This window comes from Ambystoma mexicanum, chromosome 6q (assembly GCF_040938575.1).
Source record: "Ambystoma mexicanum isolate Mex_15411 chromosome 6q, UKY_AmexF1_1, whole genome shotgun sequence".
In the NCBI taxonomy this organism is placed as follows: domain Eukaryota; kingdom Metazoa; phylum Chordata; class Amphibia; order Caudata; family Ambystomatidae; genus Ambystoma; species Ambystoma mexicanum.
This window is the reverse complement of record NC_090937.1, coordinates 750,278,754-750,305,721: the sequence shown is the minus strand read 5'-3', so window position 1 is coordinate 750,305,721 and position 26,968 is coordinate 750,278,754. Positions and strand designations below refer to the sequence as shown.

Genomic DNA, 26,968 nt, shown 5'->3' with positions numbered 1-26,968 from the left:
GGTTGCCTGAAAGTGTGTGCCGTTACTTGAAAGTAACGTGAGAGACCCGAAGTGAAGCCTATGAAGAAATGTATATATGTGTGAACCATGCTATGAACGGTTCACTGAACCCATACCGCAGGATACAAAGCAAAGTAAATGTGAATGGTCTTGGAAATGGGGCAGACACACACTATGTGAGAGAGAAAATGAATATTAAAACGAAATTTAATAAGCGATGCCCGATAAGCCAACATTGTTCAAACATCATTTCACGGATAAAAGGAACGTAACTGCATACAAGTCCTGGCTAGGAGAGTATACCAGGCAAAGCAAAGTGTGTGTAATAAGTTACAGTAAGAGAAGAACCTCAAGGAGGATCCATGTCCTTGAGGGTTTGAATTATTGTAAATGTTGAAAAGAGCCTGGCAGGGGAGTATACCAGGTAACCTCTGACTTTGGGACCTGCGCTTAAATTGTAATAGAGTGAAAAGAGAATCCCAAGGAGGAGACATGCCCTTAGGATTTTTAACTGTCTTGAATATGAAGAGAAACCTGGGGAAGGTAGCCATTTCCCCTGAGAGCTGTGAACACACTAGGAGGAGGGAGTTATCCTCTTGGGGTTACAAGAAAATTGGTTATTCTTTGTTTGAACTTTTCATATTGGTAAAATTGAATCTGGGGAAGGGAGCCCAGAAGGGAACTGTGAACACTGTCCACTTGTAAGCTTTTGGTTGAATGTATACCTTTGTGATGGATTTGAAAATGTGTGTGCTTTGAAAACGAGAGACAATATCATTTTCACCTTAGAGTTAGTTTTAGAGTGTGAGGGATAGGATAGGATTTTAGACACAGGACATATTCTTGCTCTGGACCTCTTGACAAAGGTCAAACCCCCTAGATTTTGGATGAGGTAATGAAATACCTCCTAGATTGTGGTTAGTGAGCCATTTATTAACCCCCTTTTGATTTAATAAAAATGTATGACCACAATCTCCATGCTCTCTGTGTCCGTGTCTCATTCCTGGCTCCTCACACCTGGTTCACTTCATTTTTCTCAATCTCTCTCAAAGCAACTGAAAGTGTGACTGCTGCAATCCTCATTGGTGGACAGACAGAACTAAAAAGCTAAAAGGCACTTTTGCTAAAAGGTGGGCTACATCTTCAGAAACTTTGGAATATTGCTTCCTGATTTACTCACATGAGCAAACTACTAGGCTGAGCAAAAATGTGCAATTGATTATCCAAGTACAGAGACTCTCTAGCAGCACCTGGGCTACTCAGCCATTGCAACTTCATGACTTCAATAGTTCCTCCTGTGTACAGACCTCAGATCACATTACCAAGATTGCCTGTCACTGATTGTAGACCATGAGACTGAAACAATGCAAAAAAGTCACTAATGCACAAGTCGCTGCACAGACCGAAGAGGATATCGACATGCAATTGGCGCCAGACCTTCCTCATGTTCACAGGAAGGAATACTGGACGATACACCACCTTGGTTGTGCTCATCAGTTGGTTTCTAGCAAATGGGATTCTATTTATAGCCACGTTTCTACAAAGCAGAATTGTATGGAACTGTACATGACGTTTTACCAGAAACTACCCCATCATTAAGAACAAATTATCTTGGCCATTTTGACAGAACTAGAAGCTTGAGACTGGACAATCATATGGATCATTTAGACCAGAGACGCATGCGGTGAGTTCTACTTACTGCCAGCTTCAAACCATGTGCTTTGTTCAACTTTCAATGCATGGATTCCAAAATAGAAAAACATCTTGCAAGGTGTCTGAACTAGAGACACGCCTACATATTTTCATGTGTGGTTGTTGTAAAATGTTCATGCTGAATTGCTATTAGGCAGTTATTGTCTTTGTATCTCCTTTCTCGCACTACTTTACAGTTTCAAGGGCTCAAGGCAATAATATCTTTCCGTAGCATGTTTCACCATTATGGTATTTATTGAGTGCAGACCTAGCTTCGAGAAGCAACAGAGTGCTTTACAGAGGTATACAACATTGCAGATACACAACAGAGCACTTTACAGAGGTATACAACAGTACAGATGCATAAGCAAGTGCTTTTCAGATGTAACAAAATAACAGACATATGATATGGAATTTATAACGCGCCTGGACACAAGTGTTTCTAGGCGCAAGGTATATACAGCGGGGTAGGATACAGAGGGGCAGAGAGGAGGGGTACAGCTGTACACAGTGGTAGGGAGGAGAGGGGCAAGCAGGGTCTAGCGAGTAATGGCGGTGTAGTGATGGCCTAGGTGTTGAGGAAGAGAGACTCCTTGAAGAGGTGGGTCTAGAGTTCTTTTCTGAATTATAGGAGCGTGGGGGCGAGTCTGATCTGATTGATGGGGAGGATGTTCCATAGTCTTGGGCCCTCGGCAGAGGAGACTTCTTTTCTGGAACTTGCCTTTTTGCACTGGCAGATTTCAAGTCTGCACCTTTCCTGGCTTCTGGTGGTGCGCTGTCCACAGGAGATGCTGAGTTTCAAAGTGAGGTAGCTGGGCGACTTGAGGGCGGCTGCCTTCAAGATGATGCAGCAAGACGTGAAGGTGATTTGTGTGTGCAGTGGGAGCCATTGAAGGTCGATGAGGGCCGGGGTGATGTGATTGTATCTGTGTAGACCCTTGATGAGCCATGCGGCTGCGTGTAGGCCACTTCTCAGGGGCACAAGGGAGGACAACGGGAGGCCTTCAAGGAGGGCGTTGCCCCCATTCAGGTGGGATAGGACCAGTGCTTGAAGGGTGGATCTAAAACTGTCCGGAGCGGGATGGGCATGGCTTTCCGCTGGAGGGAGAACTGATACCATGCTGTCTGAGTTTTCTAGCTATCTGTGTCTTGAAGGAGAGGTGTTTGTCGAGGTGAACCCAAGGGGCTTGGATCAGGAGGTGAGCTCAGGTGTGAAGCCCTCGGGGTTCATGGTTGATGGCCAGGTCTATATGTAAGGGTGTTTGGCTTTGTTGGTGAGGAGTAGGAATTTGGTCTTGAAGGGGTTGGGCTTCAAGTATACACTGGACATTCAACACTGAAACAGCAAGAGGCCGGTTTAGAGCCTGTGGATGTCCTTGATGGAGTCGATCTTGAGGCATAGCTGTGTGACGTCGGCCTGTTGGTGGATGTTGTGTGTGATTAGGAGGGCTCACAGCAGCTTCATGTATAGATTGAAGAACACTGGGGAGAGGATGGGACTCTGCAGGACTCCACAGGTGATGGCTAGCATTTTCGATCTAGAGGAGTGCATCTGAACAGACTGCTGGCGGTTGGTAAGGTAGGACTTGAACCAGCGTAGGACAAGGTCGCTGATCCCCTTGCACTGATGTAGGGTGTCCATGAGTGCCTGGTAGTCTACTGCGTAAAAAGCAGCCTAGAGGTCGAGTAGAACCAGGAGGCAGGGGTGGTCATCGTCAAGTATGTTGAGGGCATCGTTGACCACCTGTATGGTTGGCGTCTCCATGCTGCATCTGGGTCTGAATCTGGATTGGTAGGTTTGGAGGAGATTGTTGGTGTCATTGTGTTGTTGCAGTTGCATGACTGCTGCTTTCTCGATGATCGTACCTGGGAAGGCAAGATGGGTGATGGGGAGGTAGTTACCTAGGTTGTCGGGATCCAGAGTAGGTTTCTTGGGTAGAGGGAGGATTTGCCTTGTCTTTAGGGTCGATAGGAAGGTACCTTGAGTTAGGGAGCTAATGATGATTTCCAGGTAGGGAAGGAGAGTTTCTGCAGGGGCGGTCTTGGGGATGGATGCTGGGAGGATGTTGTCTGTGTACGATGTGGCTTTGAGGGCAGCCAGGTTTTCTACCAGGTCCTCTGTAGAGAGTTTATTGAATGTTGCCATGGGTGTTGTCCATTGATGGCAGGGGTGTTGCATATTCTATGAAAGCCTGTTTTGAACACTTTACAAATCAAGGCATGTCATTATGCCTGAACCTATGTAAATCTATTTGCTATTGAAATGGACAATGTTGAAGCACATGTGAGCTGCAAAGCACATACAGACTTGGATCAGTACTTCATCAGCTTTATAACGCTGAAAATGTATTTTTTCACACTTTGTCGAGCATTGTTTTTACACACCCTTCACCGAATACACACACTAATTTAGAAGGTTTCATTTATTACAATTTTCTCTGCCATTGCAGTTTGTAATGTGGAAGTATGCTGCTTCCTGCTCTGTGCCAGTAGAAAAATGTGTTCCATGTGCATATCTTTATATTGTTATTAAAATAATGTTCACTGACTTAAAAACAAAATTGTCATGGTAGTCACCAACGAAGCACAAAGTATTTTTGCAAAGCATTGGATTGGGTTATTGCATTTAGAAATGTGAAGAATCATTTTTGCAAAATCAGTGGAATGTCTATGGTAAAACAAAGCTCCCGGGACATTTCAGTTTTTGCTGCTAGGTGACCTAAGGTTGTCTGTGGGCTGGCCCAATATCTGGGTAGGTTTAGACCATGGTTGACATTTGCAAATCAGTGCAAGGTTTTGAGAGACAAGGCTCTCGGTAGGATAAAACAAGAGATTAAGACACAAACACCCACAAGTGTGAATTGGCTGGCAAGGAAATAGGTGGGATTTAGGTATACTTGGCTCAGACTATAACAGAAGCTGACACGCACAGAGATCCAGATTTCCTGGTGGGCAGATGCCAAGCGTGCAAGAGCTGAGAGGCACACCTGAACCACGGGTTTGCACTGCTTGGATAAGAAAAAGCAATACCTTCACCTTAGTAGAGTAAATCTGCTTAAAGCCTAAATATTGGCACATTGTCAATGTTCCCAAGATTCAGATTTTTTGCCTGCTCTTATTTATTATTTGGAGGCTGAAATAAGCAATGTATTACTCATTTTGACACATGTATTTAATGGTAAACCATTGAGACACCATGATGAATTTGTGTTAAGTAGCCATGCATCTATCCTTTGTGCTGGAGACACACTGGCTTTTTGTTACATACCTTTGGACATAGTGTATTGCTATCCTTGTTCAGGGTTCAAACTTGCTCAGAGCTATTTAGCTCATGTTCCAAGACTAGGAGAGCCTGACTAGCATGACAGAAACTAAGAGTTACTTTTGGCTCCCCAGGCAAACTTGTGCTGTACATGTATACCTAGGTGACATTACCTTTGTGTGTTTGGGAATGTGCATAACAAAGCATTAGGGCACATCTAGAAGCCATTTAAAACATAATGGATCATACATAATTAACAAAAGGTTAAAGTTGGCATCTCATGGCAGTTAGATTTCCAGCAGTTTTTGTATTAGCTCCTGGCCCCCCAGAAGTAGCAGCACCTGCCTACTGGGTGATGCCTGATACCCAGCAGTCTGTTTTTAGCTCATGCTCAACAAATCTTAATTTCAAGCAATGATTTCCCCCCTTATATTGCTTTGGCCACGAGATTTTGAACCATCAAAGCACTTATGGATGGAAGAGGGAAATCCAAACAGGTGGATTTAAAATGCTTTAGCTGTGTTTTTAATCCATGGCTTTAGATTGTTTTTAGGTAAAGGCAATTAGAAGCAATGGGCCTTTGAGGGAGTTTTTTGGTCCTTTTCATTTAATGGGTTTTTGGGTGTTTGTATAACCGTACCTGTCTACCGGCTCGCTCATTGTGACGGCACTACTGTGCATATCATTTGAAGTTTTAATATGCTGCACTATGGATAGCTACACGCATTGCTGATTGGTTGTAGATTTTTTTAGATTTTGGAAGTGAATACAAGAGTAGGATGCTAAGACAACCTTGCATCGGGTACAGCACTAACCTGTCACAGCCCACGGTGGGCATTTTGACTGTCTTTAAAGTGAAGGTTAGGCTCTGCAGCGGCATAATGAACATAGACATTGCGCACACGTGTTGAGCCGGGCCGGGATGTGGCATGCCCTGTGCTTTGAGGCGTTTGAGGGGGGCAGGGGGATTGGCCCTCAGCATGGCTTGCAGGGGGACCACCGCATGTTCTGCTACACCACTGATTGGGCTCTGCTCACCTTGAATGCATTCAAGTGTGATGTGAATGGTTGAGAGGGGCCGCATACTTGACCAGGACCCTGCTCTGGTGCACCACTGTTTAATAAAATAAGTGTTGGACACAGAGTCTCAGAAGTGAGAGTGCCATGTAGCGACCCAGCCACCCTTCCCCACTTAAACTCTGTGGAAACTTCATTCTCGGGCTAGTCCTGTGGGGGGGGGGGTAATTGAATAACACACCTCGCACATAGAGCTCTGAAATTTGTAGATGCATTGAGCCCCACACTTGAGGGAAGTACAGCCCCTCTCCCCGGTCCCCACACCTCACCCCATTAAAAAAGATTGAAGAAGAGTCATGTATCAAAGCCTAGGACATTAAGGTGTTTTGTTTGGTTGTGGGAGGACAACATGTGGTTGCTTGTCACAAGATAAATGCACACAGAGACAGATGGCCTTAGCTTACACCCGCACTATAGGTTTCTTCTGTCGTAGTAGTAGCTGACTCATAGATGCATTTATAACCAGGGAATTTTGTTGCTACTAAACCCTAGTGAATGATTTAATTTTCAGGCCTTGCTTGTGCAGCATTTTGCTCCTGGGTAAGCAGACAGCGCCTCCCCAGGTCAGCGCTTTTTGGGCTTGTTTAACACATCAGTGACACAGATAACGAGTACTTGTGTGTCCATTGATCTATAGATGTTTCATACACTAGCTGTAGCCTGAGTTAGAGATTTTGGTTACCCTGTTACAAATACTGCATTATATGTTTTACATATAGGCTCCATGTCGAACCTGGAAAATGACATTCCCCAAATGTCTGATTGTGGACAAATCTCACCTCTCTCTGTGCCTCGGTTGTTGTATCTGGCTGAAATGAGAGCGCGTGAAAACACAGGTGTTAGACGCATCAGAAGGTTGTGTGCCATCACTTCCAATGATGTCAATTGGGGGCAGAGGTCAAATTACATCACTTCCGGTTGTGCATGTCAGTGGAGTGATTGGAAGGGTGGCGGAAGGGACAGAAGACAGCTCATTATCACAACAGTCCTTACGTGTGTGGTTTCAGATGTGAAGGAGAGCGTTAACTGCTCATTATGATGTCATTTTAATGTTTAAAGAGGTTCGCCCCTCCCCCACAGTCTCTGAAGTTAGCCCCTCTCCCAACATTTGCAGGGTATATCCTCCCTTCCCAAAATGTTTGCCTGATTGCACGCCTACCTTGGGGTAACTGTCGGTGGTTTGTTAGCAAACATGGATCATAAAACGCAAAAATACAGATTACCAATAGCACAGAATGTGAGCCCTGCTATACTCTATTGTGCACACAGATTTCTTGAGTGCTATGCACGCCTGGTACAATAGGCGAGTGAAAGCACATGGGGAAATCAGTGGTGTTCCTTTGAGCTCAGATGCAGAAAGAGTACAGTGTTTAAATACAGTGCCCACTTTTGAAAGAAGTGATGAAAACTCTCAGCGGTTGCTGTGGCAAGACAAGTGGCTGACATTTTCATTTAGAAAGTGTAATTGCCATATTAGTTTTCCAAATGCTTTCATACTAACAGTTTTGTCCTGAATGATAATGAAAATAAAATTTTACAAAATGCTTCAAGTGTTCATTAATATTCAGACTAACTCTCTCTCCCTTCATTTGCTGCAGCCTGATCAGTCCTTCTACCCTCGGCGAGCTTTTAAACCTTTTGGAGAAAGGGCGAATTTCTTCGACAGTTGCCAAACAGGTAAGAATGAACGTTATACAGTTTGCAGTGTGGAGTGTACCCTAGGCATACCGGGTTGCTTTTTTGCACGAAAATGCATTACTTATTTATTTCATTTTTTGTAAAGCGCCAACTCGCCTATGGGCCTCAGAGCGCTGCAATATAACAAACAAACATAAAACACGGGCAATAACAAAATAGACCAGATATAAAGCACTTCAGTCAATTACAATTCTTCGATTAATGATAAATGACAGTTTTCCAAGCTTATTGCAATGACTCAAAAAGGATGGAAGATTAATGCGGCGGCAGTCGGTGACAATGCAATCTGATCCATTCATAAAGGACCGCAGCTTGATTTGGACTCTCTGCAAAAGCTGAAAGCCAGTTGTTCTAATACAGCTCTCCCCAACTTTAGATCGTAACCAGGCCACAACTTTATTCTGCAGGGCTTCTCTCGGTTCAGGTTTTTCCAGTTTATAAACATTCACAATTACCATATTTCTTTTGTCCGCAATCAGACCCTTTAAAAATGGATCCGTAATCTCTGGCATTGAGGACTCTGATGCGTAGGTCTCTGCTCTGTGGGGGGGCAAGACGATTTATTCGTGGGCTTCCTGGGTTCTGAGGGTTTTGAACAATGTACGGGCATCTTACAAATTGGTTTGGTGGAACCATCTGTCGTAGCTATGTGAAGGACTGAACCCTGCAATGCTTCTTCATTCATAGGCATTGGATTGGTAGCATGCTTCAAGTCAGTTTGGCTACTTGCCTCTGCCTTATTGGCGACTATCTGTGTTATACAGTTATCTGTTTGACACTCTCTGTCCACCCTAACAAGCTGAGACATTGTCTTATCAAAATAGTCAAACCATATCTGAAAGTCCATAACGTTCTCACATTTAACCAGGTCGCAGATAATTCTGTCCTTAACCATCTGCCAGCTGTCATTGGTGTTCATTCCCTTTACACCGAAGTTAGGCTTGGACCAAGCTTCCGTAATGACATCATCCATACTTTTGGAAGGGGAGTGCATTGCATCATACATTGCATAAGTTAGATGGTCAGTTACCCTTGGTTGAAGTTTGACAATAGCCTCTTTAAGCTGACTTGAATGATTAAATTGAGAGATCTCGGGGAGCCAATGTTGTTGCTTTGTTTTCCCATAACAGTCAGTCTTTTTCCACAATATGACTATTGCTCAACAAATCTGATAGTTGACAGGGCATGTCAGTCAATAATTCCCTTTTCTCATGTTGTAAGCGCTGTTTTCTTTGGGTGCTTCTAGCCAGGATATCCATCACACGGTGATCACCCGGCATTAGAGGGACATCTGACTTATCCCATAGAGGCTGAAATGGAGAGCCCACTATAGCGCTGACATGCTTACGAGCCTCAATGGCCCCTGAGTACGTAGGTTTATCAGGGATAAAGCACACGTCTATGGGTCTCTGTGTAACTTTGTGCATGCCTGCTCTAGTAACAGGCATTTTGGTGAAAAAGAATAAATGTAATCACATGAACAGGGATCAGCAAGACCCCTGTTCCCACACACCAGGGAAAAGAAGTGGATAAGAGTGATACAAATAGGCCCAAGATAGACGGACTTCATTTGTGGCTAAAACTCATTCACGAGTCACCGCCATCCACCATGCGACACCGCCGCATGGACCGTAGCAAATCACTGCCTAAACTAGCTATGTGAGCACTTCACACAACCCTGTTCTGGTCTGTATCTTTTTCCCTGGCTTGCGAAGCGCCAGCTGTCACGACTCACCAACATTACTGCTGAGACAGCCTCTCAGCTCTCACCGGCATCCGCCCAGGACTGGTGACAACAATCCCACAAGCAGCCGCCGCTGGTTGCCGCTCCGGTCCAAGCTCCATCAAAGACTCCTCTAATGCACAAGGGCTCTTGGAGCTGCGGCAACAACTTCAGATGGTTAGAGGAAGGTACCTAGAGCCGTCAAGCTGCACCCCCTATCGGTCGCTTCCGACGGCAGGAATGGACGTGGCTTTGCGATTGCCCGGCCTGTACCGATCTGATACACCCGCACATTTTTCAGACAAATAAGCCCCCCTCTTCTCTTTTTGCTACTGCAATAGCATTATTGCTTTTAAACTCGTTTTTAACTTAATCCGGAAAACTAGCAAACTGTTAATGAGTAACAAATTTCAAAACTAGTGTTCTGAGCCCTTTTTCTCATAATGGCTGTATTGTTCCAGCTGGTTATTAACTTAGGGCCTGTTTCACAAAACGTTTTCCTATGGGATTGCACCCTTATAAAACACTTCTGTGAATCAGGCCCTTATTGTGGTCTTTTGCTGAGCTTGCTTGTAATTGACAACTTCAGTGCAGGTGAATCCCCACTATCCATCGGCAGTGCCGACGCGGGGCTTGGCAAAATAAAGTGAGTCCTTGAAATTATAAAAAGTTTGGAAACCCTAAACTTGGAGGAGACTCACTTGGGACTGCACAGTTCGACTTTAAGCGTTTTTCAAAGAAGATATCTGTATATTTTAGTATAAAAACGTAAAAATGCTGCATTTCTAAAATAAAGTTTGATTAATACATGCTCACTGAACTTAATCACCACGGTGGTTGAAGAGACTGGGTCCGAATTGAAGGTGGTTAAAATTGAAATGCAGATTGTGCATGTTACAACTAGCAGCAAGCAGCTGATTTACACTAGCGAGCATTTATACAAATTACAAATGGACCTTGAGTGATGTAAAAGTGGATGATTTGCATTAATTAAAAGGTAAACTAAAGAAATTGATCTTTATTCTAAATAAGGCGTATCTGTTGTTTGAAAAGGATAATGTTTTATTTAGTGTGTCATAGTTTAACTAATCTTTTCGCAAATAGTCTAACACCATTACCAATATACATTTTACACTCATACACTCAATTACCATGATTTTCCATAATATTGCCTAAAAGTTAGTCTTTATAAAACAAAAACATAATAACCTTCCGATAATCATTATCTATGCATCATTAAGACCACATCTATGTTATAGTTTTCCACCTTGCAACTTCAACACTTTTATATAAAAATTTGATTTAAAACTTTGTTACTACAAAGATCATGTTCGCTTGCATACTGTGCTCTAACACCTTGAAGCGTCTCATGTGCTAGATGGAATTACCAATAATGATCTTGGACCCAAATAACCGGAAAGACTCAAAGAATATGTCAAAGTACTACTTTATTATTAGCATTAAAAAGTAGGGCAATCTGGCGAATAACAGGCTGTAATCCACACATAACCAATTGTGATTATACAAATGTTTTATACCTCGATGTGCATTATTTATGATGTCATCCTACGTGGCAAACTAAAAATCTATTGAGGGGAAGGATTGGTTAGGGCAACATATGTACTTATAGTATACATAAGTGTAATTGGCTGGCCCTTAACTGGTGGGCACGCCTCAAACTGCCTCTAAATACATATAATACTGATTATAGCAGAACAAATGGCAGCGGGTTGGTCTCTGCAACATTGTATAGCATGTCGCTACATAGACCCTCGGATTGATTGGCATGCTTTCCCAACCTTGGACATTCGGTTTGTTAGCGGCATGTAAGCAAAACGAAACTCAGGTGCTGCAAGCAACATCAGACTACTCCCCACTTTCCCAATAAGTCCATCATCTCTCAGGCCCCAAGCCAAGGCTTCTCCTTTGTAGTTGACCTTAAGGTCTGCTCTCTGTTCTAGGACGTTCAAGGGAGTGTAGGAACACTATTAACTTTGTTGTGGGCTTAATGAAAAGCCCTTGTTGTCAGCTTCTGAATCACGAAATGTGTCCATCTTGACCTTCTATTTACTGCTATTTGATTCAATTGTGCTGGGTATCATTACACTTCTTGGCCTTTAGAGACTTGCTCACTCCATCTTACATGGGTTTTCTGCATCTTTGAGTATGTAATACTTGGCTCTTGCAGATGTTTTCTCCTTTGCCTTATCTAAAAGAACTATGCCTTATGTACATGGCTTATCCATTTGACTCCTCATGTGCCTTGCAATTATTTCTTGAATAACATCCTTAATCCTCAGTCAGTAGACTCCTCTTTATTCCCCACACAAAGCTGTTTTTCCAGCATCTCCTGACTCTGCAGGCCTGGTCTGTCTCTGAGGTAGCTTGAATGGTTTTAATACAAATCGGACATCGATCTTTCCATCATGCCCACTCTAGCCATGTTATGCGTTCCTCTGCAGCAAGCTTCTATATGTCTCATCTACCCTGCGCTTCTGCGTATGTACATTTATTAATCAGCAGGTTACTTTATCATCTTTTTTGCATATACGATTTCTTCATATTCGATTACATGTTTCTCTTGTTACTTCAGTTATATCTTTATTTTTTGAGTATTTGCATATTTTTTTAGTGAGTCGCAGTATTTCTCCTCTATGACATCACTCTGCTCTTGTCAGATTTCACTTATAGTTCTATGATGTCCAATGGCGTGTGCAGACATCCTTCCACCCTCTCAGTTCAAGGGTGCTTTTGATACGGTTGTCTGAGTGCATATCGTGTCTCATACACTCGAAGGGATGATACCTGGTGTTCTACATAGGGCTTTTCTCCTACCGTTCCAGTATGACAGAGGTGAGGGGGCGGGAGCTAGGGATAACATGTCCATCTGCTCCTCTACATTTCCCCCCTCTGGGGAGTTGTCGACCACCTCCTCTTCTTCAATATTCTTCATCCTTTCTTCACATCTAGGTTTCTTTGGGATCCATATTTTCGTCACCCCCTCAGGTCATCAGCATTCTTTATATGCTCATCCACACTCCAGGTCATTTGACAGCATTCTCCAGCTGGTTGACAGAATACTCAACATCCTACATATTTCTTGTTATCTTTAGGGCAGTAGAACTTCATCCCTGGTTGTCCCAGCAAACTCTTCCTTATGTTCTCACAGGTGGCATCTTCGCTATGTGGTGTATAATCTCCATTCACATCAATCATTATCTTCATCCCAGATTGCTTTCTTAGCCATTTTCTGGCATTGTCCCAACATTATCCTTATGAGACATAATCCTAGCAATACCAACACTAGTATTGCTCCAAGTTGCTTGAAAGCCTTTGCCAGCCAGGTTGGAATTCATGAAAACAGGGATGAAAACCAGTCATCTCCTGCTGTCTCATCAACTTCACCCTCCATCTTCGGATGTAGGGTCGTCAGCATAGATATTGCTTATGTCAGGCTTCTATTTGCAGGTGGCATAAAGGTGGTGTTACCATAATCATAATTACATTCAAGAAAATGGTACTGGGTCACTAATACGTCAAAAAATCACAATTTATTAAGAAAACATTTTAAAAGGACGTAAAAGCATGTCAAACAACCACAAAACAAAATAATTAAAACACATACAAAACACAATTAATCCAATTTGACATCTGACAATCTTAGATTCTCTATTTTAGTCAACATTCTCATGAGAATCATAGGTGAGGTTAGTAACCTTTAGTGAGTGACCATTGTTCAGTTATTTTTCATGTACACAACAAATAGGTCCTCACAAAAGAGGTGTCAGCAACTCAGTGTGTTTCTAGCCTTGTATCGAAGCACTCGGTGACTTATTCTTTCTTTCAAGCTTAATCAAGGCTGTCTTCAGGACACTTTAATATACTTTTTGGAGTATGTATAGGACACGTCTTTGGTCTTCAATATGACATGATTAGCAGACACATCTAACACATCACACTAAAGGTTACTAACCTCACCTATGATTGTCATGACAATGTTGATTAAAATAGAGACTCTAAGATTGTCAGATGTCAAATTGGATTGTGTTTTGTATGTTTTAATTATTTTGCTTTGTGGTTGTTTGATGTGCTTTCTCACGTCCTTTTAAAATGTTTTCTTAATAAATTGTGATTTCTTGATGTATTAGTGACCCAGCACCATTATCTTGAATTTAATTATGATTATGTTAACACCACATTTATGTCACCTTCATTTTCCCTAGCCAGGATTGTAACAACTGTGTAGCCTCTTTGGAAATTGTGTTTGTATGAGTATATTGATGTCCTCATTCAAAAGGCCCCCTTTACAAAAAAAGAGGACTTTTGCTCATTTTGTGTTCAAAAGTTTCTATTTTCTCCATCATAGGAAGGTATGAATATACAGTAAGAAGTCCAGACCATGGCACACACGCTTCCTTCCATTGCTGTGATTAAATCCAGGATATACCTGTTGTGGAGGGTCATAAACCTAATGGCCCTCAGTTCTTCTCTGATTGCATTAAATCCTTTTATTGTTGCATTGATCGTTTGCAGCCGCTCCCATCTGGTAATCTGCAGCCAGGCATTCACTTCAGTTTGAAGTCCTGGCATATATGTAGATGTTATCACCGTATTGCCGAATAATTTATGCTTATCTGGAATATCGTTAAAAGCTTCTATTGACTCTGATGAAAAATAGTTCTCCCTCTTCAATCAACGAAGTTTGAGCGACCTCGTTCTTCTGTGGTGTTCATTCCTTTTTGGAAATCCGTCTATATGGAGGTCGTCACTTTGAGGAATCACTAATGCAGGAACGTATAGAACCACAAGGGAGCTTACTCCTCCCCAATTTTCAGGCAGCTGCATATAAGCTCTGAATCCACATGGCCAATATCGATCCATTAGCACAGCAGTTCCTCCATTCATTCCTGGCACTTCGAGCACTTGTTTGCATCTTTTATTTTCTCCAACCAGGACCAGGCCTTCATTTTTGAAGCATGTGGTCGCATTTTTTAGTGATATTATAGATACAGGTCCTGCTGCATTGTCAGCCCATGTTAGTAGCTTAGAGTACTTGGCCCATGACTCTAAACACGTCATTCACTGTTTACACTATGCTTATTGGTTCCTTCTTCAATGAGAGTGCAGAGTGAGATAACACCTCTTCTTCCCATCCTGTACTGGTGGCAACCCGTCCATTCACCAATAGCTGAGGGGTCTCCCAGCATCCTGGTACTGCTGATCTTTCCATTATGTCTGAACAGTCCATCCTCTTCATTTCGACAACCTTTATACGTTCTCCAATCGGTGATGGGTACATACATTTTTTGCTTGTCCAACCCATTCCCTTCTCCATCCTTTGTGTTTTCACATAAGTATCTTCATATGAAAATGTTATCCTTGATCGCCATTGTAGGTTTGCCGATTTTCTTTTTCATTGTCCTCTGGTTGTGCATGCTGCCAAATGACTGAGGCACTTAGCATCATTTGCAGGCATCTCTTTTGAAATAAATGTTCTGGCTGTGTTCATGGCGCAGGAGATGATGGAACAAATTCAACAGCTTTGATCTGACATTCTCTCCCACTTCCTTCATGTGCTGGTACATAGGTTATTCTTTAAGGGAGCTGAATTGTCAAGATATGTATTTATGCCTTCATGGTCTTTTCCAACAAATCTTAAATCAGAAAATCTGTTTAGTTATATTAGCGAAAATGCTGCTTGTGCTTTTGTTAGGGATTATAAAGGATGTTTCATTGTCCGCACAGTATCTGCATTTTTGATCATTATGTGCCCGAATGCCATCATTATGAGGAAGAAAAGAAAAATCATAAGACAAAATGAAATCACAATTACCATTCCCGAAAAAACATAGCAACTTTCTCAATGGTAGTGAGTCTCTCATACTGTGGAACCTTCCCAGTTTATTTTAATTCATTATGTAATTGTGTTGTCTTATGTAGCTCAAGCTTTTGTGTCAAGACCTGCAAAATGATTGCAACTATAATTCTGAAAATAATGTAATTGTTCTTAGGATTGTCACAAAATGTTACAATGATCACATGTCTTACCAGAGCTGGGTAAGACTGTAATATGTAGGTAAAAACGGCATACAAGAATGTGTGTAATGTTTTTATGATGGGTAGCAGAGATGATGGAATGTATTTCTTGTCCTTTAGCTTTGGTGCATTTAACACATTGTTCCTTTAATTTATCTAAAAATAAGTTCCAAGATAGTTGCTAGTCCATTCATTCCTTATTAGAGTTAAGAAATGTCAATCTTTATTTCAAGGGAGTTTTATTGTGGCAATAAGACCCGAAGCGGCGGGCCAATACCGCCCTACGTAATGCCCCCGGGGCCCCTAGTTACAGGCCCGAGCATAGCACGTAGTAGCACCGTGGGTGGTATTGGCCTGCCACCGAGGGTCTTATAGCCATTGGGGTACTAATGGTATTTTTTTCTGTTCTGAAACGCTACCGCGTTTTGAAACAAAGTCAAATAAAATGGCTGCCGGGAAAGGGAAAACCTAGTCCATTTTCCCTTTCCATGGCGGCCATCGGGAGCGGACGCGCTGGGAACAAAAGTGTTCCCAGCGCGTTAGCTCTCGAGAAAAAGAAAAAAAGAAGGTAAGTGGGGTTGGGAAGGCGAGGAGGGGATAGTTTGCAGGGGAGGGGGGTGGAGGGAAAAAAACATACCTGAGTCCCCGGCGGGGGACGAAGGCAGCCTCCAGCCTTGGGGAGGCTCGGAGCGGGGATTGCCCTGTTTCAAGCCTCCTCATTGGCTAAGAGGCTACCACGCCCCAGCCGGGAACAAAAGCAGGCACGTACGTGCGTCCACAGGAATACCGTGTGGTATGGCTCGGAAAAGAGCCAATCCACGTGTAGTATTTCCCGTGGACAGCGCGTGCCAGGTACTAACCATAACCTTCTTTGTTTTGCTCTTGGTTGCTGATCTTGGCTGCATGCGCAGAACTTCTTCTCTTGCTTCACTCTCAGTAGATCCAGGAGGGGTTGAAGTTTCTCCCCTGTACTGTTTTATATCGTGCAGATGCAGCCAGGTTTGTATTCCTTGTACTTCCACATCATAGGGTCCCTCAAAGCGGGGCTTAGTCCAGGTGCGGACAAATGTATGCACCAGCACCTGGTCCCCTGGATATAAGATTGGCTGTTTCAATAAGCAGTCTCGATCAGTTGACTGGCTTTTTTCTTTATTCCTCTTGGACCCCTCCCTCCCAGTTTTTGATTTGTTGAGACATGAAATAAACACTTGCCGTCATTATTGCTAGGTAATCGTGCATCTCATTTTTTTTAAATTTATTGTGCATTTGTAAGGCACTTATACATCAAGTACATTGTGTTTCAAAGCGCCCACAGAGCAACAGGGAGGGAATATGGGAATGAAAATCAAATAATCTATTTATTTATTTATGTATTATTAATTTTTCATTTGTAAAGCACACAAAGCCCATAGGCAACTAGGCACTAATTACTTCTTAAGGATATGGTTACAGATTTCATTTCTTAGAGGTTAGGCATTACATTACGATTCACAAAGTACATTACATGTTAAAGCATTGGTCAATACATTTACATTAGTTTCAGATACAGTAGTTACACAATACATTGCATGTTAGAAAAATGAACAATGAATTTACATTGGTTTCAGACGTAGACATTCCACACTTTTGACATGTTTGTATATTGTTGCAAATCCTCCTCATAATTTGTGCTAGCTTGAGGGGCTAAGGGACTATTGTAAGAGGTCAGATCTGAATAGCAGAGTTTTAAATTTTAGTCTAAATGACCAGGATGAGGTGTCATTTCTCAATTGAGGGGGGAGTATGTTCCACAATTTTGTAGCTATGACTGGGAAACTGGCGCCTCCTGCTTTCTGTCTTCTATAACTGGGGGATGGAGAGCAAGTTGGTGTAGGCATAGCGGTAGGTCTATTAGTGTTGACTTTGCAAATATAATTGCTGAGGTATTTAGGAGTTTTATTGGCAATACATTTCTGCGTCATCATCAAGATTTTGAATTTAATTACTTCTTGGACGGGGAGCCAGTGAATGTTCCTTCTAGTGGATGAGATGTGATTGTGGCTTGGGATGTTTACTACTGCTCTTATGGTATTATTTTGTACTATTTGTAATTTTTTGATATTTCTGGCACCAGCGAAGAGAGAATTGCAATAATCAATCCTAGAGAGTATCAATGCCCTTGCCAGAGTGATCGTGTTTTCCGAGGAGAGAAAACGGCGGCTGGCTCTCATCAGTTTCGCCGTTTATGCAGCTGATGAGACAACTGCATTAACCTGTCTATTTAGAGTGAGTGATGAGTTAATATGAACCACTAGAGTTTTTATTTCTTTAGCCACTGGAATGGTGTTGCTTTATAAAGGACTTTTAACACTCTGGGAGGTTCCTAAGCTTTGTTTTGTTACCAGTGAACATAAGCTCCGTCTTATCGTCATTGAGGCATAGTTCATTCAGTGCCATCCATGCTTGGATTGCAAGGTATATTTTGTTTAGGTTTTTGGTGTCTGTAGTAGAACATCCAGTGATTGCTATGAGAATTTGAATATCCGCATAATTTGTATATGTGATACCCTTTTTATCAAGTTTGTCAAACAAGAGCTTAGTGAAAGCATTAGAGAGTGTGGGAGAGACACACAAACCTTGTGGTACGCGACAGGTCATTGGGGCAGGATGAGGTGCTGCTGTGTCTGAAAAGATTCTCATGGTACGGTTAGATGGAAACGATTTGATCTAGTTGATGGAATCTGGGGCGAATTGGGCTGCAGCCTCAAGGTGTTGGCATAAGATATCATGATTGACCAGATCGAATGCTGCAGAGGGGTCTAGCAACAGGAGGATGCAAAGTTCTCCTTTATCTATGTATTGGTCCATTTGTATTTTCAGATCAAGTAATGCCATTTCAGTGCCATGGCCTGGTCTGAAACCTGATTGTCTTAATACCAGGAGATGATTATCCTCCAAATGTTTTTGGATCTGTAGATATGCTGCACGGTCTAATATTTAAAGTAAGAAGGGAACTGTGGTGATAGGGCAGAAATTAGTGATAGTATCTACGGTTGTGAGTGGGGAGAATGTACATTTGGTTGCCCTAGGGGTATTTGGTGAGAGGTATGTTGTTGATGGTGGGATAAGGTTAAGTTTCGATTCTTTTAGTTCTATTTTGCTTTGTGGTAATGAGATTTTGTCGGCAAGGGCATTCTGAATATTGGAGCACCATTGTTCATCTTTAATTGTATGATATGGGGTCGGCGCTGGTGATTCCAATTTGCGGAGGATGGTAAATAGCTCTCTAATATTAGATTGGGCTTTGGAAATTCTTTTGTTGTAAACTTCACTTTTAGATTTGATGATTTCATTCTTGTAATTGTTTGCTACGGTTTGGAATGAGATTCTATTTTCATAAGATGGTAGTTTGATCCCTTTATTTTCCACAGATCTTTTTAAGGCCTGAAGAGCTTTAAGTTCAGGGGTGAACCAAGGATGGATATGGGCTTGGGGTTTACTCTTTTTGCTTTTTAAAGGAGCAGTTTTTTTCTATAGGTGCAAGCATAGTTTCATTGTACTGGCTGATCAAGGTTGAAGGGTCATTATCCAGGTGTAGTGGATCAAGGATGGAGGTAAGTAATAGTAATATACAGTCTCGGTTGATATTTTTGAGGTTTCTAGAGGGGGCCAACGGTGTGGCTTTAGGCTGTTTCAGGTTCTTGGTATTAATGGTGGTAGTGAATGTTATGATGTTGTGATCCGACCATGGTGATGGGGTATTAGATTGGATGTTGGTCGAGCAGTTGATATCAGCTAACCAATCTAAAGTACGTCCTTTATGGGTAGGTGCAGTGATTCTTTGAGTAAGTCCTTGAGCTTCAATGGACTTAGCCAGGAGACTTGCATGGGTATCTAGGGGGTCATTCAAGCCTAGGTTGAAGTCGCCCATAATGATAATTTTGGAATGAGGTTTCATATTGTGTGACAGGAGTGTTCTAAAGTCATCATCAAAAGTAGAGATAGGGCCTGGGGGTCTGTAGATGATGTGCAGTGTAAGTGTGAAAGTAGGTGAGAGTGCAATTGTAAAATGGTGTAGCCTTCCAGGATAGCTAAGGACAAGAGTGATCCCGAGGCTGTGTGGAGCCATCTTTCAGTTACTGCTTGGAAATCGAGGTCATTTGTTTTTTATGGCATCTGTGATATCTAAGGCATGAGCTGTTATGGATCTAGCATTTGTAAGGGCATCTTTTAAAGAGATCCTATTAGAGATGGTGGGTTTAGGTATGGTAGCTCCGTAGTATTTGGAGTTTTTTGTTGTACCTGGTGTCGTTTGAGGGAGGCTGTGTATGGGTGTATGTATGAAGTTGGGGTGGGAGGTGGTTGTATTAGTTTCAAGTTTTTGTTGGTTATGTCGTAGCGTTTGGAATTTATTCGGTCTTCTCAGGTAGCCAGTGATAGATTGTGCCGGCCATGGAGCTGCAAAGATTTGAGCATCATCTGATTCTAAAGTAGTGACAGTCTTTGGGAGACTTTCAAGATTAGTTACAGTGGTGGATGTATGTAAAATGTTAGGATGGGAGGTGGTGTTGGTCTGAGGTTTTTGATAGATAAGGCAAGGCGTTTGGCATTTTTTTGTTTGAAGTCGGGAGATGCGAGATAAGATGCTAGATCTTCTCAGGTGGCCAGTGATAGGTTTGGAATGCTGAGGGGCCAAAGGGGTTTGTATGTCAGAAGGTAAGACTAGGATGGTATTCCTGTTGCTGCGCAGAGTCTTTGTAGACAGGCGGTAGAGTCTAGTGGGTCCATCTGGTGATAATGAGAAGACAGGGTGGTCAAATGGTGGAAAGTCAGGTAAGGCAGTATCCTTGTTGAGGGATATAATGTTGATCGGTGGTGAGAGGTGAGGAAAAGGGGAAATCCTGTTAAGGAATGGTGTAGGGCAGGGGATGGGATGGTGCAAGTCTCTGGCCATATTGAATATGTGTGCCTGCTGAGCAGGTCGGATGCATTGTGGGGGTCAAGTATAGTATAGAGTCCCAGCAGTAAATAGCTAGTAGTAGTGATAGGGGGAGCATGTGAAATGGGAGCAAGGCGAACATATTTTCAATTTATGGTAGCTGTTTTTGGTGGTGGCTGACAGTTGGGGTGGGCTGTGGTAAGTTACTAATAGGGTGCTATACTTATCAATACGTTGCAGTGCTAATCTACTGTGACATAAAGCTGGTGGTGAAGTAAAACTAATGGCTACAGTGCATCTAGTAGGTACGTTTTGCTACAGTAGTCTAAACGCAAAGGCGAAGCAGGTAGGCTGCTACGGTACAGCCTTATTATGACCAAATGACAATGTATTAGACAAGTCTATCAGCAACAATACATTTAAGCAAAATAGGCTAGGCTGCAATGGTCTAAGCACAGTGCAGGCTGTTGACAGTGAGTAATCAATAGATTTACAGTGCAATAGGGCATATTAAAACATGAGAACAAAGTGCATAAATCGGGTCTAGCGGCAACAGTATATTGAGCAATGTGATCTAATCTGCCATGGTCAAAGCGCGAAAGGGATGCAGGTAGCTGCTACTAGTGTGCAGTCGCCAAGTATGCTATGTGATCTTGGCCACTGTGGCATAAGAACATGAAGCGAGGTTCAAGACCAACAGTGGCAATGCCACCATATGTCAGCGTATCGGCATATACAATGTGAGATCAATTGATCAGAAGGCGGTACACAGGTGCTAAACAGAGCATGCACAATTTGGCAAGATAAAGCTGGTGGCAAGCTATATATGTCATAGGTGGTGAGCATTAACTGTATCGATCACTTACGGACAGCAGAAATAAAAGTGTGCTGCTACAGGCACTTGAAAACACCTGGAGCTATAGGTTGGAGACGAGTGATAAGCCTTAGTTTCATATGGATTAGAAGGTGTGGAATACAGCAAAGCGTGATCTAATCGCGGTTGCGTAAATAGTATAAAATGTATACCGCTCTTGATTGATCATCTTTGCAAAGAATAGTTGTATTTTGTGGTTGGCGTGCATTGGAGTGGCAAAGAGAACAACTCAGTCACTGTAATTACTTGAGTTACGTTAGTATTGGTGATGGGTAGAGATACTGTTGGGCGGCGCATGGAATAAACTAGGTATTATAGATAAAGATTTGTTCCGTACAGAACCTGGATATGCGGATGAACACCCCGGCACACCATGAAAGAGAGAGGCGGACCTACTAGGCCTTGTGAACATTCAGAACATGCATTTGCAGATAGAGAGAGAAGGGATGAGGGAGTGGGGCGGTAAGTGCTAAGTGTACCAAGAGGGAACTGCTAGGGGGTGAGCAGCTGTAAGTGCCTAGGTGAGTGGTCATCTGCTAATAAATAAGAAAGTGCAGCCATGTGGTGGCATAGGCCAGTGGGTGCCAAGGTAAGTGCTGGGAGTGGGCAGAGGCTGGAGGCGATTGGGGATGGTAGGCCAGGGCCCAAGAGAACACATAAGGGCCGTGGTCACCAATCTTCGTAATTGTGGGGTTCAGCAGAGGAGGAATCCAGGGAAGGAAGAGGTGAAGAGGAAAGTCTTGAGGAGCTTCCACAATTTGAGAAGATCCGGCTCAAGAGGAAACGGGAGGCTGCTGAGGAAAGAGATTGGTCACCAGCTCGCTGTTTAGCGAAGTGCTTGACACACAGAGAGCTGGTGCCGGAGGAGCATAAAGATCTGGAGGTAGAGAATTTAGTGAGGGAAGTTGTAGGTAACGTGGTCCCCGGCCCCAGACAGCCTTTTGGATGATGCAGAGGGATTTCAATGTGATCCTTGCAGCCATAGGCAGCCAGTGGAGAGCTTTTAGTGCTAGAGAGATGTTGTCCATGGGCTTGAGTCCAAGGCTAAGTCTTGCAGCCCTATTCTGGATTGGCTGGATAGGTCGAAAAGAAGAAGAGGGTAGATTAGGCTAGACTACTGCAATGCAATTTCTCTTCGAGAGAACCAGAGCTCTAGAGACATTGAGCTTCTGTGGGAAAGTGAGGATTCCTTTGAGGAGGTGGAGTTGAAAGTGGGACTTCTTGGCAAGGTCCTGAATTTGAGTCACGAAGCAAAGAGAGGAGTCAAAAATAACTCCAAAGGTTCCTGGCTTCAGATGAAAGAGGGGGGGGCAAAGAAGATGACCAGAGTGAGGGCAAGCAAGAGGGAGTTGGAATCCCAATAGGAAGAATATCAGTTTTACTGGCGTTGAGGCGGAGAGCATTGGAAGTACACTAGGACTGGATGTCAGATAGGCAGTCAGGGTCAGACGGAGGTTTGAAGAAGAGTTGTGTCATCTGCATAACATGAAGTTAGGGGAGAAGGTGGAAGTGAGGTGTGCAAGCGGAGCAAGATAGGTGTTAAAGAGCCAGGGAGAAACGATGGAGCCCTGGGGTACACCGCAGGTGGAGATAGAAGTGGAGAGGAGAAAGAGCCCTGCATAACCTGGGACAGAAGGTCATTGAGGAAGGAGGTCTGCCAGTCCAGTGCCCGCTCCAAGCTACCTAGGGTATCACGGAGCCATTTTATGAGGATGGAGTGGTTGACATTATCATATGCAGAGGAGAGATAAAGTAGAATGAGAATAGCAGGAGAGTTGGAATCAAGAGAGGTGAGGAGTTCCTCAGAAGTGCAGTTTGCTTGCCTCTGATTACTCAGAATCCAGATTGATGGTTGTGGTGGCAACCAACACGTCCAGTGTGCTGAGTCAGTTGTGGAAAGACCACCTTCTCCAAGAGTTTCCCAAGGAAGGGGGTGATAGATATGGTGCGGTAGTTGAATAGACAAGACTGGTCTACAGAAGGTGTTTTCAGGAGAGGGCGCACTGAGAAATGCTTGAGGGAAGAGGGGAAACATCCAGTAGCAAAAGAGTGGTTGCCAAAATCAGGAAGTGCAGGGGAGAGACAATATTGTCCTTAATGGTTTTGGGGGAGCAGGGGAAAAGCTGTTTGGAGGAGACCTTCATGGAGCGGACAACTCTGATGACCTCATCAGGTGTGATAGGAGAGAAGGTGGAGAAGCAGAGGAAGGATGGGAGGCTGTAGGAAGCAGGGGCGTGGGGGAAGGGGAGAGGGACGCAAGGGTGCTCAGGATGTCCTGAGATTTTGTAGTGAAGTGTGTGGCCATTGCATTGCAGAGGGCCTGGAAGGAAAGAGATGAAGAGGAGACTGCGGAAGGGTTGGCTAGTTCCCTACAGATTTTACTGTGTTGTTGTATGCACCAGTGATGCAAGCCCGGGTGTGGGCACTTTTCTTGGTGTCGATGTGAGTTTCAAGGCTGCAAGTTCAGGGTCGTACCAGGTGTTACACTTGGAGGCATGTTTCAGGCGGATACTCATGACTGGGGAAAGAATATCAAGGGTATTAGTAATGGCAAGATGGAGGTTTCTGAGAGCAGAGTCTGAGGTAAGGTCTGGAGTGGGAAGAGAGGGGGGATGAAGGTAGATGCAAAGGCATCAGCTGACACTCGCATCATCGGGCGGATGTTCGTGAACGAGGTTGGCAGGGCTGTTGGTGGTGAGGTCAGAGGGCCGATAGGATCCAGTTGAGCGGAGAGAGTGGTCTGACCAGGAGAGGGGGTGATTAGCGGGGAGGAGAGTGAAAGCTCTGTGTGGATGAATGCATTAGGAGTGTATCCAGCTGAGTGGGTAGGCCTGGTAGGGAGGATGGAGAGGGAGAGCAAGGTGCAGAGGTCACGTCAGAGATTGGAGGCCGTGATGGAGGAATCAATGTGGATGTTGAAGTCGACCACGAGATGGAGTTTAGAGGTAGTTCCAAGGAGAGAGTAGGAGAAATCAGCCTATCCATAGAGGAACAGGTTGGTAGAGCCTGGTGGACTGTAGATGGTGGCAATGGTCAGAGAGGAGTTGGGCGAGATGGCCAGCTTGCATACCAGGCTCTCGAAGAAAGAGTAAGGCTAGGTGGGTATGAGGGAAGAAGGGACCCACTGAGGGAATATCAGAGCAACACCACTGCTAGCTCGGTAAGGGCTAGGCTTGGAGATTATCCTATAGCAATCAGGGAGAAGGGAGTCAAAAGCAGTGACTGTACTGGCATTGAACCACGTTTCAGTGAGGCCAAGGACATCAAGGTTAATGGCTTCAAGGAGGAGGTAGATGTCGGCAGAGTGTTAGTTTGCAGAACGAGCATTAGGAGTGGCTAGATGCAGGAGATCTCCACCTTTGAAAGTCTTCCCAGTGGGGGTGCAGGGGTGTGGTACACCAACCGGAAGGGTGGAGGGGACAGAGAGAGTGGAAAAAGGAGTAGAAGGTGTAGGAAGGAAGTTAATGAGGGACAGCAGGCACCGCTCAAAGAGGACTCATGGGTTTCTCAGTTCGGTCTCTCCTCTCTGGGTATTCTCTACTTGCAGCCCTTCACAGCTTTCTTAATTTGGCTTCTCGTTCCTTGGGATACTCTCAGTTCCAGCTCTTTGTGGCTTTCTTAGTTTGGTTTCCCCTTCTCTAGTGATATTCTCGCTTTCAACCCTTTGTGGCTTTCTTCTGTGCCACTCCGCCCTCCACCTGCTCCTTCTCTGCTACTGTGTTTCTGTGTTCAGGTGTCAGTATATCTCAGGGGAGGCAGTGTCTTCAGGTCTGCAGACCCCAGCCCATATATTCCTAGCGGTCAGTCTTTCTTACTCTGTTCCTCCTGTTGCTCAGGGACAGGACTGCAGTGTTGGGGTTGTTCGACGCTAGTGTGCCACTTTGGTTGTGACTGGCTTCGTGGATGGGGAGACAGTGCCCTACTTTCCGGTTGCTTCCTGGACTTCTAGGGCATTCCGTGGACTCTCCGCCCAAAATGCTTCCAATGTGGTCCTTCCTTCACGCTCTGGCAAGCGAGGCAGTGCCTCCTCTGCGCTCAAGCACAGACTAATGGCTTCTCCTGGCTGGCTTACTCGTCCTCTCCTCTCACATGTGCCGAGACATTTCAGTTCCTCCCTGGAAGGAGGAAAAGGATTTCATTGGTTCTTGGCTGCAGTTGGGTGTGTCTCAACAACACAGAGTCAGAAACCAAGCCAACCCTGTTTAAAGGGTCGTGCACAACATAGCATTGTTCAACTACCATATACCCTATGAATGCTTGGGAGTCAGCATGGCAGGGAGATTTGTTCCTTAAGAGGGGGGGCATCTCCATTGAGGTCCCACTGCCCTGTCCCCTATGTAATGTTTTGTGTAGCGGCTCACCTCTCTAGTTATAAAGGGGGTGGCTCGGAAGAAGGGACAAATTCCCTGGGTTTGTCGCATCTTACAACAACTGCTCCCAGATCAGTGCATTCGACAAGTGCACCAACATCCAGGTATCCTTGATAAAAAAAAAAAAGAATCATACTCCTATTTGAAAACTATTTAATTGACCTTTGTTATTGGTTGGTTAGACTACTGCACGAGTGCACAACTCACAGCCCGCGGCTCAGTTGCAGCCCGCCACGCTGTTTTGCCCGGCCTGCCAGGGACAAAGACTTTCCTAATCGAGGGCGGCCCGCAAGCAGCATCGGCCACCCTCTATTAGGAAATGTCTTTGTAACTTTTCCGGGCCAGACAAAACACTGACCCTCATTGGCTCAGTGTACACGCACCATGTAGCTCCTACGAGTCATGTAGTGCATTTGTGTGCTGCACCAATGGAGGTCCAGCACTACAGCTGGCGTGGTCAAAAAGGCTTGATGCCGGAAGGCATTTCAGCCTTGCCACGTCAGCCGTAGTAACAGAGACCTTGCCAGCGTTGCAGCACGTCCGCGGTAAGTACATATTTGGGGGGGGGGTTCAGATCTCTCCTATCTGTTTCTGTGTGTTGCGATGCGGGGGTGAGTGGGATGTGGTGTGTCTGCCTGCCTGCATGTATGTCTGTGTGTGTATGTTGAGATGCAGTGGTGGGGGGATGTGTCGGGTCTGCCTGTATGTTTGGTTTTGTGTGTATGGGCAGTGTATGCTGAGATGGGGTCTGGGGGGTCTGGGGGGTTTGGGTCTGTATGGGTGTATGTATGCATGGTGTATGCTTGTTAGTTTGTATGCTCAGTTGGGGGGAGGGGAGAGGGAGCACAGGTGAAGGTAGAGTGCAGGGAGAGGGGGATGTTGTTGGAGAGGTGTAGGTTGTTGGAGAGGTGTGGGGACAGGGGTGAATGACAGAGGTGCAGGTAAGATGTTACAGTATGGGGGGCGGGGTGTTAGGGATAGATATTTACCGTAGGAGAGGGGTTGAATTAAAAAGATGCACAAGAATAGAGCCTGGCAGGGAGACGCACGAAGAAGCAAAGCCATAGGGAGGTAGGGATGTGCATGGTTAAAGATGGGTGCACAAGAAAGGTGGACAAAGGGGTGCAGGGGAGAGAGAAGTACAGGTGAAGAGAACAGCCTGGGGAGGTGTGTGGGGAAGACAGTGAGAGAAAGGTGTGGGGACCTAGGGTCATATTCCAACAAACATTTAATCCACAGAAATCAGGCCACATGTACAACGGTTCCTGCAGCTTGGAAGGGCTGGTGCCCTGTAAAGAGCACTGTTGAGCCCCTGGTA

At 44.3% G+C, this 26,968-nt stretch overlaps 1 protein-coding gene across 1 annotated transcript in view; it reads left to right on the top strand.

Moving 5' to 3' along the window:
* The window catches only part of GATB (glutamyl-tRNA amidotransferase subunit B), a 1,295,211-nt gene that overhangs the window by 1,152,722 nt on the left and 115,521 nt on the right, over positions 1-26,968 (top strand). The window contains exon 11 of the mRNA XM_069631274.1: positions 7,630-7,708. Coding sequence (XP_069487375.1) covers positions 7,630-7,708 — 79 coding nt within the window. The remainder of the gene's footprint in view (positions 1-7,629; positions 7,709-26,968) is intronic.